The sequence below is a fragment of the Pectinophora gossypiella genome, chromosome 11 (genome assembly GCF_024362695.1).
Source record: "Pectinophora gossypiella chromosome 11, ilPecGoss1.1, whole genome shotgun sequence".
NCBI lineage: Eukaryota > Metazoa > Arthropoda > Insecta > Lepidoptera > Gelechiidae > Pectinophora > Pectinophora gossypiella.
Window position 1 is genome coordinate 10,210,590 of NC_065414.1, and position 12,038 is coordinate 10,222,627.

Consider the following 12,038-nt stretch of genomic DNA (forward strand, 5'->3'; position numbering starts at 1 on the left):
CTTGAAATATTCGTGAAAGTTCAGGGAAGGTTTAAACGGTGAGAAAATACGAAACAGGGTGAAACGAGATTCACCAGGTCTTTTACGTATAAGTAGTATTTAATAAAATCTTAGTACAAGTAAAATTGGAAGTTCAAAGCAATACATATGGAAACAGGTGCATTGTTGGCTGAGTTTCATGAATTTTATAAAAAATAATAAAATAAAATAAAATATCTTTATTTCAGATCCTAAGGCCCATATAGAGTTAGTACAAAAAACACACAATTTAAAAAGTAATTTCATATACCGCTTGTTCCCTCCGGGGGCAGTAAACACCAGCACATTTATACTTCCACAATTTTATTTGAGTAGTTGCATTTGCATTTGAAATGAGTGAATAAACCATTGTGAAAAGAAGTGTGGGAAATATAGTATATACTTGGTTAATCAATTTACCGTGTGTCATCTGTTTATACAAATAAGTTTGTAGTAGTATATGTACTTTTTTTTGACGTGACTTGTTGAATGTGAAGCACATAATATGTACTTACTTTTCACTGGTTTTTTGACGATAAAATAGATTCATGATCAAAGAAAACATTGAAAATGTTTTATTGCCATAGTCAAAGATTATATTATAACTATAGGAAATTTCATCAGGAATTCTTGCTTTGATATGGCAATCACTCTTTACTTGATTTTGCATGTGCCACAATCTAATATGTTTAAGTAAAAAAAATGCATGGAGTATTACTTTTTCGAAGTAGAAGAAAGTGATTTAATATTAGAAAGTGTTAAGAATTCTATTTTTACGTGATACAAAACTTTTAACGTTTAATTTTACAAATTACTTTTCCTGATTGTCAAACCTTGTCTTTTATTAACTTTAAAACCCGAGAAAAATGTACCGGTAAAACGGAGCTGATGATTGGTTTATTTTTGAGTAATACCATAGAATAAGGAATAATGGTAATACCACAGATTGGGTAATGGTTACTACATTAGTAATACGTCTCACAGAATGCTCGGTGACTAGTTATATTACGGGTACTTAGTTTATATTACGGTGGATGTTCCTCTGACTACCCAATGGGATATTAATTGATGTGATCAGCCGATTTCGGCTACGGCGGCGACTGCTTCAACTCCCGACGTTCATGTGCTCGCATGTACCTTATATAGCCAATGTTATTGGAAAAGATCCTCGCACATAGCGGGCTCGTGAGCACACCATTTAAAATTTAGTGGTCGTGATCTGAAGTATGTATGTAAGTAATACGTCCACGTATCTTATATAATGTGTATAATATTCATAAGTTCACAAGCTCCGACAAATGCGTATCGGAGGTATGTGACCTAACCTGTATTGGACTGGTTTTCCCTTCGTGGGTTTGAAGGTCAGATACGCAGTTGCTTCTGTAATGGACCTGTAAAATCTACAGGTTAGGTTAGTTAGCGGACCCTGTGAGAAATTGGATAACGTTACGGAGATAATAATTCATAAGTTCACAATCTTTACCGGGTCAGGCAGAAACGCGAGTGTAATTCCTTTTCAAATAGGTATCTTATTATAGAAACAAGCTATAAATATTATAATGTTTTATTAAAAAACTCATTTCACACTTTCACAATGTCCGTATTAATTGATAGTCTAACTAAATTACAATTATTATAACCTAATGCATATAAATAAATGAAAAATTATATTTAAGTTATTCAAAGCCGATACCGTTTTAATTATTTACATCGTCTAATATAAAACATTATCATTCATACAATATTTTTTCTAACTCTTACTCATGCAATTTTAATTTACTTATTGTTTTTAAGAAGATTATTATATTGTATGGGTTGAATTTAAAACCGCAGATTTTTGCGTATGAAGCTAGTTCTTATTGCTCGACTCATAAATATACATTTCTCTTAGATAAGATTTCTAATACGCAAAATTGTCATTTCTCAAAATCATTATACAAAACAATTTACAACTTTAACCATGGTGTCAACTTTAGCCATTTCTTATTATTTTTCACTATGACAGAGCGCAGATATACGATTTTTACTTTGTTCTTATATATTAATCATCTTCCGTTTGTTCAGGGTACAGAATTGTTGTTTTTGTTCCATTATGTATGTTTCTCACAAAAAAATAATCAAAACCGTACCATGAATAAGCAGAATTTTTAAATTTTCAAATAATCTAAGTGTAAACATTCATACTATTACATTTAACACATTTTACTTTAAAACAAGTGTAATTTTGGCTTTAATGTTACAAGCTAATATCTCAAATATAAGAATTCAAGTGTTTGAGAAATATTAGCTAATGTTATAGTTCTACTTTTACTCGGAAAATTAAATAAAATACTTTTTTGGTATTTTGTTAGTCTTATTTATGAGTCAGAAGTTTTCATTCATTTCATAATTATTGTGTTGTTTATCAACTCGTATGTTTTTTTGATGCCAATCTAAGGCCTCTGTATTTTGAGACAGAGACTTAAACGCGACATCATAAATAGTATAACTAGATTGTTTCTGAGTCATTGGTTTTTAAAATCAATAGCTTAGCTGTGATAAAAAACGTAGTTCACACATGTGCCGTTCCAATCTTAACATTACTAGATTTTCTATCAAGCATACTTTTTCATAAATTTGAGGAGATATTTGAGTTTGGGCATTTCGATGTTGTGGATGCATCTGTTGAAGTCGCCGATGACCTTGACGGAGTGCGTCATCATTCTAGAGATGATGTCCTTGAGACAGACGCTCAAGTCGGAGACTTCTTTAAACCCATGAATGGCTATCTCAGCCATGACCACAGGGAACGGTGACGTTTCGTAAAGGAACTGAAAAAGAATCAATTGGTATGTAAATGACGTCTTCAATATAACTGAACATAAGATTGTGGACACTAGAGATAATTTACGGAGGGAAAACGACAGAGAGATAAACAGAGGGTAAGAAAGAGTGAGACTGCTTTCTGGATTCTGAGAAACTATAATTATCTTATCATATATCTAGTTTTACTTTCCATAATATATTTCCTAGCGCCGCTATGAACATGTAATTAACAACTTACCAAAGTACTTTGAAACATTTTCAAATGCACTTTAAATTTAAAATAAGGGTCCCGGTAGAAGTTTATGAAAGATGCTTCATTTTAAACTTTAGCAAAATTTTGTATTCATTGCCACTTTTATTATCTTATAACTCTTGGCAGCTGGGGTAGATAAACGTAGTCTTGCGGAATAAACGAAAATGTTTACTTTAAGTTGCATGCAGCAGACATAATATATTCAAAACTTAAAATCGCAGTCAAAAGTAAGTGACATTTCGTTAATATAGAGTAGTTACATTTATTGTACTTACAGGCAATCATACAGTAAGAATATTAAGATCATATAATAAGGAATACCTATATGGTCGTAAGGCCCAGATTAAAATCCAAATCCCATTGTTTAACTATTGTGTCTGGAAATCCGGGCGTTACTAGGATATAGTGATCAATATGGCTAACTTGTAAACGAAATCCACTCTTTTGGTTTTTGGAATATTGGTAAAATGAGCAACGAAAAATATGGGTAGGTTGATGACCACCAACCAAGTGATGAGACCTTAGCACTTGGCCTGGATAATGGAGAGCGCTGCAGGCTCTTATCCGTTAATAAAGTTAGCTAGAGACTGCTCAGCGGGGCGTTTATTTCGGAGTTGTTTAAGGATATTGGATTTAATAGTACTTAGTTATTGTAAGTGCGATTACTGCAGTAGTAAAATTACGAAGAGATGTTAACTTCATCGATGACGTGGAAGCATGACAAACTATACTGGAGACCTCCTCTCATAGAATAATCCACCAAAAAATGCGCTTTGGTCAAGCACGCTCAAACTTGAGTTAATTTTGAGAAAGTTTTTGCGTACTTAGTTGGAACCGACTGAAAATTGAATTCAAAACCTGTAATCTGACACTGAATGTATGTATCATATCATAAAGAGTTCAGTTCAGGAGTTTTACCCAAAATGATGCTAGATAATTAGTAAACAATGGTGATACTTACGACAGTCCTTTCCAGGTCTTGACTCTCGTGAGAGCAGTTGCCACCGACTTGTTGTTGTTTCTGGCACTCAAACAGTTTTGAAGCAGAATATTTCTTCAAATTTTCCAAAGTTTCGAAGTGCACTTGTAATTTTTCTGGAAAAGGAAAATAAAATGAACTTAAATTTAAAAATAGAACAATAATAGAGATGAGGTTGGTAATCTATTTCACAACCCACACGATAGAAGAAGATGGTGGATATTTGATGATATGAAGCATTTATTTATTGGAGTCCCGGCCTTACTTGTTTTCAGAAGCAGAAGTATGTTAATTAAGCAAAACAATTATCTTCTTCGTAATTAAACAAATTTTGAGATCTTTGATGTTCTGTTTGTAACAATGCCACTTTGATCACTTCGACTACAAATTAACGAAACTAAATGGTTAGTATAATCGACGTAACCAACTCAATTATTGTTATGACTTGCGTACAACCAGTCTGTTTTGGATACATCCTGAGAATGTACGACCACATGGCCGTACATACATAAACAAGGAAGACTGACCCAAAATAATCCACTCAATGTAGGTTGACAATACTTTTGTTCCGCAAACAAGACGCAAGTTTCAACGAAAACAGGACGTTGGCGTACGGATTCAGCTCCGTTAATAGACGGCAATCGTCAATGATATTTCATTTTAATGGGATCTTTTCAAAGGGATTTTAGTCTATTTATAAGGGATCAAGGTTAACTCCTTTTGAAGTATAATCTTTGAAACGCTTTTCAATATTACGGAGATCGATTTTTTTGATCTGTATTCGTTTCGTTATAATTTTTCGTCAACATTTACTATTTTATATTTACAATTATTTTGACATGTACTTAAGAAATGTCTTTTGTTGCACTTAACACTTCTTCCAGTCTGTCATTTAAATAACAGTAGATATGAAAAATATGTAGTGATCAGTTAATCTCACCTGGTAACCGCTGAACTCTTTGGTAGCCTAAAGCGAGGCATAAAGTGACATTTTCATCTGCCAACTGAAGATTCTCTCCTAATAACTTCACAATACTCTCTTTGCAGTAGGTTCCATTTCGTGGTTTCCGATCGTGTATGATTACCTGCAACACAAATAAAAAAATATTGTTTCTTTTCTAGCAACTTTGTTATGTATTGTTCTGGTAACTAGCATGGCAATTGTTAGTGGGAGTGTGACGTAGGGTCTATACAATGTTCAGGTGATTTTATCGTAGCTTTGGTGAAATTTTATAAACTTGACTGTAATGTGTGCGAAGTGACAAAAAGGAATTTAGAAAATCTGAGTCCGATGTCGAAAGTTTTGACTGAGAGCTGATGTAAATTACATTGACTTTATTTTCTCTCTCTAATTAGTCTCTAAAAACCCTTACCTGAAAATATAAAGAGATTTGTTCAAGGTAGACAGTCATGTAGTTGATGGCCTTATCGGCTTCGTTCTTCATGAGGAGTTTGATCTGAGAGACAAGAGTGTCCATATCCTCTCGGGATTTCTGTGTTCGGACTTGGATGTCCGCTATGAGAGCTCTGTACCCATTTATGAGGTTGTCTTGGAAGTCGGTCGTCTGGAACAAATACAGTTTTGATTATTATACAGTTGTTTCGATAAAATAATTTAAGGATCTTGTATTTCAACTGACTAATTCAGATTAGCTGTTTTCAACGTATGTGAATATTTAAGAAATGAAGATTACTTTTCAATGTTATCATTGAAAAGTAATCTTTCTCTTTGTGTATTTCTTTAAAAACATATGATAGATATGAAAACAAAATCCTTTATTTATGTACTTATATGAAAACATTAATTATTTATAGTTAAACTAAAATGAGCAAATTCAATCTGTGTTATTGTTTGGCCGCTATACCTTTGTATGTTTAGAGAGTGTATCATGTTTATGTTTTGCCTTCCTGCCTATTGGCCTATTAGCTGCGATGGAATTTCAAACTCTAGATGTGTTGTTATTTCAACTTCCGGTTACCTACATTTGGAATACAACGCAATGTTAGAACATGTGTATTCAACGTGTATATCAATTTTAATATTTACATGTACGTTCTTCATATTTAGTCTATTGATAACAATGATTCGTTTAACGGGGAGCGCCAGCCTCGGGAAGCCGGGACCTGACTTGCTTCAATGAGTTATTTATGTATCTTAAGTTTAGTTTTCACTAACACAATTGGCTCAAACATTATTGACGGCGATACGGCTCACCAGCTATCACGTTGTTCTAACATAAAGTTCCGTGTGGTGTGGGTTCTTAGTTCATCTTGCAATGGACGTACCTCTAACTTATTGGGATCGAGTCGGGAGTTTATGTTATGTTATATTAATTTCTTTCATCCCTTGATCTGTATCATCGAATACACATATATCTCTTTTACGTCGCAACTCTCTAATTACACGATTTTTATCTTTTTGTACCTTATCACAACTGCAATTCTTAATGCTCTCATCTGATGACCTCACAAGGCAATAACGCAAATCGGTCACTGTTTGCGTTATAGCCGAGTGACGCACAGATTCAATTGCATACCTAAATATTTAGATTCAACAGTGCACCTATTGTTTAGACTTGCAAATAAGTTGTCTGTTAGTCTTTTTACCAGATAAACGTCTGATAGCAGTACTACTAATTCTCGGATAAGTTCTGATTCAACATGCATTTGAAAATCCAAAATACATTCTTTGAGTATTGTGTCTGGAAATTCGGGCCTTATGAAACCTCATGAGGCCCTGTTATCCGTTGTAGACCGTTATAATCGACAACGGCTTCTGTGGTCCAGTGGTTGAGCGTTGGGATCCCTAGTTTGGTTAGGACATTACAGGCTGTTCTGTTATACTCAATCTTATTGGGAGTCTGGGTTTGCAGAAGTATAAGAATGACGAATAAGGGCTCACTCATTTATTAAATGTAAAAAACAATTGCAATCGAAAAGGATTCGTTTATAGAGAGGTAAGTGCACAGAATTATAACAGAATCACCAAAAAAAAATAATGTGAAATGAAACGGAGAACAAATAAAGCATATTGTTTCGAGACATTAAACAAAGCGGAGAGGAAACGTAAATAAAAAACGTCGGTTTCATGTATCCATTGAAGTGAGTTAAATGAGTTTTCCCTTACATTACGGATATTAATGTTTGTGTTCAAACAACAATAATGTCTGAAGTGTTTTCTTATTGGATGAGATGAACAATGCGTCGCACTGAAGATGCCGGATTGGCTATTATGTTATGCATTTGGCAACGAAAACAAACTTACTGAATGTAAATATTTAAACCTGACTGTCTGACAGTAAGATGATCCGTGCTTCGAAAGGCGCGTTAAGCTGTTGGTCCCGGTTACTACTTACTGATGGAAGTATGTTGTCAGGGGCCTTTGGCGGCTCAATAGTAACCCTGACACCAGGGCTGGTGGGGTTGGTAATCCACCTCACAACCCACGCGATAGAAGAAGAATTGTTAAGTCACTATTTTTTTGTAAAGAATAACCCAAAATAGTCTTCAATATTACCAATCGGAGTCATTATTAAGTTGAAAAGTATTGTTTGCCCGAATAATATAAAACTTCACTAGTAAAAATAATAATTATTCAAATATATTTACATAAAAGAATTTCCCAGTGGTAAAACTCTTAACGCACAAACAGAATACTAGAAATATTTTCATTATCACAACCTGTAGTAATGTAACACACAAGTTTACTTCTACACAATTACAGTAGGTTTCGCAAACATCATCGATTCAGTTTTCGAATGTCGAAAAAAATCTTTTACCGATGACCAGTCGACAAATAAAAAACCTGTAGGCGCAGGACAATGGTGTTTCGGTTTCGAATTATATTGTTCTTTTTTTAAATTGTTCTAAAGACAAATAAGACAAAGAATAAAAACTGATTGGCGATTGTTGGACTTCGAAGCTCTCAGTTTATGACCAAAATTGGGCCATGAAGTAACTCGTTCTTTCGAAATTACCGTAGATATTCTATAATATTCTTTATAATAATATAACTGTTAAAATACACAGACATTATTAACTTTATAACTGTATTCTAGACATGAAAAAATATATCAAAAAGTAAGTAGACAAGTTGCGTTTTTCATGAGATTTATTAATAAACTATATATACTTGCGCTCGTAACACCTATATATACTTTGCACAATTATCAATTACAGAGTCGATGCCAGTACAAGATAGATTCAAATAAGAAAAGAATACCATTGAACTGTTTCCTAATAATTATGTCTCATTATGTTAAACGTGGAATTAGCTTTTTGAACGAATCAATTTTTCAATAAAGATAAAATGTGTAAATGACCACCGCCATCAAAAGTTTAAGTGCTATATCAGAGGGGCCTAAAAAGGTTACATAGAAGCAATTCATTTAACAAGCAATATTGAATTTTGTCGTTTGCGCATGGAAAATTAAGTACGGAACAAGAAATAACAAATAGCAAATTGTCTTTTTTAGATGAATTGCTTCTATGTGGCCCTATTGACACCCAGGTATGTAGTAAATGAAATTCCGTAGTTTTAGCGTGCCACAATGGAAAATAGGCGTGATTTTATGTATCCTAATAAACTCAGCAGATTTTATGAATAAGTATACTTCGTTTGGAACGTGTTGAAGACATTAAAATTGTAAATTGGTTTTCAAACAGTTCTTTTATCTTTCTATCAGTACCGCACTATTGAGTTTTAATTATTCACTGTAACAATGACGTTCAGTCCTAGGGCTAACAACTGTTCTTAATGATTTACGAATCTTTCTTTTAATTTTTACATATTTTCTCGCCTTATAAGTTGTCTGGAAGAAATCGCTTTGAGCGTTAAGGCCACCATTTGCCATGTACTTAGTTAAGAGTCTTTTGTAAATATTTCCTTTTATTTTGGTGCAATAAAGTATATTTGTATTTGTACGAAATTTTTAAATGACTTTCGTCACTTATAACGTAAAATAGCATCATGCTTGTATCCCCGAAGGGGTAGGCAGAGTTGTATAGTGAACCCATTCCTCGCCAGCCACTTTCAAGCTCCATGTATTAGGGGCGAGACTATTGGCATTAATCAGGCACAAATCCTGGAAACAACGTGATATCATTTATGATCTAAATCTGAATTCAAACTCATATAGTCGAATTTCAGTGCTTATCACTGATGCGTTACTTATACCCTAGGATTTATTTTCGATTGATTTTGGATAAGACTTACGGGACTAGAAAGAAAGCGTTGGTAGAAAGCCCCTGCGTCAGACTGCTGGAAAAAGTCTGTATACGATTCATGACCATTTCTTAGTGGATCGGCAGTTGAATTTCCAATATTTAAATTTAAGAACAATATCGATATTGAAATCGAAATTGGAACACTTTTATACATTTGTAACATCACTATATTTATAATTTGAACGTTTATACACGTAAGGTCACGCTGGTATTTGTTTTTATTTAAATTAAAGTTTAGAAAAAAAAAAAAACACAATTTGTCACAACTTTAGCTAACACATTACTGCAATTCAATTCTAACTATTACCTTTTTCAGGCTTTGACGTTGAAAAATCATTTCATAAGAATGGAGAAATACGGGCATGTTACGAAAAGTTACGTATAGCTCTATATAATGGAAAAAAACCTACTGATTATGTAATCTACTTGGTTACTGCAGTGTTTTTCTTCGAAATTGTGAGTGCCACTTCTAATTAAGTCAAGCACAAGTCAATCTGTAAAAAACATGGTTTTATCCAATTTTGATTGATAATCATTGAATAGTAAAATTTGACGTGAACAATTGGCGTCATGTTTCGTAAGTAAGTGTAATCATCGCATCGGTGACAAAATAAAATGAGTTTTTTTAAGAAATGTTAAATAGAAAATTTTCGTTTGAATTTGTATGGAAATCAGTCCGTGTGACGTCATCAATAAAAGCGGTCGACCATCATGCTCGTTGTTACTTATTTAGTAAACTTTATTGCACAAAATAAAATAAATACAAATGTGTTTACTTAAAACTAGAAATGCGCTTATATATTCTAAAAATATTACAGGAATTGTACAGGGGTCCCCAAATTAGGCAATTCTTGAATGTAAAATTTAAATTCAAAAAGAGAAAAAAATATACTGATATTTGATTTCCTTTGCCTGGGTACTGTTTGCTGTTGTACTGGATAGTACTTTATACTGATGAGCATGCATGAAGTCTTTGATGAGAGTGGAACAAGCGAAAGTAGTGTGTCAAGGTCGTATTAAGTGGAATTCTGTGGTGTCTGCCTACCCTAACGAGAAATACGCATTATTTTGTGTATGTCCAGACTGGTTTGACGATAGAAGAAGACCCAGTGAAGTACTCTATTGGAGTGAATTAGGTAAAAATACTAAGCATTGCGCACGCACACACTCACACACACACACAGACGGTCGTACACATGCCCGCACACAACATAAATATATAAATATAATAAAAGTTTGATTATGATGGACGAATAATTAAAAAAAAAAACTGTTTTCTTTATACCAGCATTAGACTAAATCGGCAATGAATTGGGAGACAATATTTTATTTGATGTTAATAATTCATTATTATTAGGGTTATTATTTGTTCTACATATATACTACAAGTGGTAGAATAATAACACCATTAAATTATATCTCACACGGTAGCAATTTTCTAATGTACTCACCTGAAAAGTAACACCGACGAGAATGGAGAAAAGTACCAAAACTGTGTACCGATTCATCTCGGATGTTGTAATGCGATTCCCATCTCTAACTATTCTCACTGAACATCTTACAACGCCTCTTAATCAAACGAAATACCAGTTTACAAACACAGCTTTGTAGTTATTCTATTTTTAAACTGAATTAATAAATTAAATTATTAAAATTATGATAAATTATTAATTTAAAAGCGGCTCGATGTTGCTTCAACGAAAATCGTGTTGTGACTGACTACGTTATTTTGAACGCTCTCTGATGTTTCCTATTCCCGAGGCACAGTTGATTGTTATGCTAACAAAACCTGCAGTTGATGACTTACGCCATATTATGATTTTGAATTGTTTTACTATATACTCACGCGTTGTTTGCATTGTTACCTCACCGTAAATAAAAATATTACAACGGATGACAGAATAGTTTTGGAAAAGCAACATGTTTGTTTATTCAATTGGAGGATGTTGATCGATAGAATAGTTTGGCTGCTTGATTTCAGAAGCGATGAGATATATCAATTTATGGGACAGCATGCTCACATTAATTTATCGTACAAAACAATTAACATAACACGTCTGTATCTTCGAAGGGGTGGGCAGAGAGGGATATAGTATAAACCTACACCAACTCCTCGCCAATTATGTTTAAATCTCATGTAATAGGGTGCGTCTGTATTGCCATTACAGAGCAATAAAACGTCATTGTATATAGAACCTACTAGCCGGGGTTAGAATCCCTGTCACTACTATTTAAGCCATACGCTCTCCGAACATGGTTAGATTTTATTGATAGAATAGATGGAAGAAATATTTTTTTATTAAACCATGATTCATTTCAAATTGCGTTGTACATCAATTGACTTTTATTAATATAGCTAAATATTCAGTTCCATTTCTCTATTACAATTTTCATCACATCACTAATGTAAGAGCCATGCTCTTGTCTAGCATTCTCCATTCTTGTCTATCAAGAGCCAATTCTTTCACTTCCTTATAAGACACGACGTTCATCTTCTGTTATGTAATTTGATCCATGTGAGCTCTTTTTGGTCTATTAAAATCCTTAAGTTATAATATAAGTTACTAACAGGCTGCTTTTCCCCCGCCCAAGTTGCAAATGATTCCAAAAAGCGACAGTGAAAGTGATAAAAATGTACGGAATTAACATTATTTTGACATAATGTGACATGTTGAATTTGAATTTGTCAGAAAATAAATTTAAAGCTTGCTTACCTAATTAAACTTAACTTATTAAATTTACCTAATTGATAAAAAT

General features: G+C 33.4%; 1 protein-coding gene across 1 annotated transcript; it reads right to left on the reverse strand.

Annotated features, from left to right (window-relative positions):
- Positions 1–1,566: 1,566 nt before the first annotated feature.
- Positions 1,567–11,003, reverse strand: LOC126370611 (uncharacterized). The gene is made up of 5 exons (XM_050015573.1): positions 10,733–11,003; positions 5,429–5,620; positions 4,996–5,140; positions 4,038–4,171; positions 1,567–2,828 (listed from the first exon to the last, which is right to left on the reverse strand). Exons 1-5 carry the CDS (start codon positions 10,787–10,789, stop codon positions 2,613–2,615), a joined length of 744 nt encoding a protein of 247 aa, XP_049871530.1. The 5' UTR covers positions 10,790–11,003; the 3' UTR covers positions 1,567–2,612.
- Between the last annotated feature and the right edge of the window lie 1,035 nt (positions 11,004–12,038).

Bases quoted from the DNA above. Each gene is read 5' to 3' on its own strand.
- LOC126370611 (XM_050015573.1), bottom strand. From the start codon at position 10,789: ATGAATCGGTACACAGTTTTGGTACTTTTCTCCATTCTCGTCGGTGTT. The intron at 5,621-10,732 runs GTGAGTACATTA...TATTTGTTCCAG, and splicing joins TCGTCGGTGTTACTTTTCAG to ACGACCGACTTCCAAGACAA. The intron at 2,829-4,037 runs GTAAGTATCACC...ATTCTTTTTCAG, and splicing joins AAGACCTGGAAAGGACTGTC to TTCCTTTACGAAACGTCACC.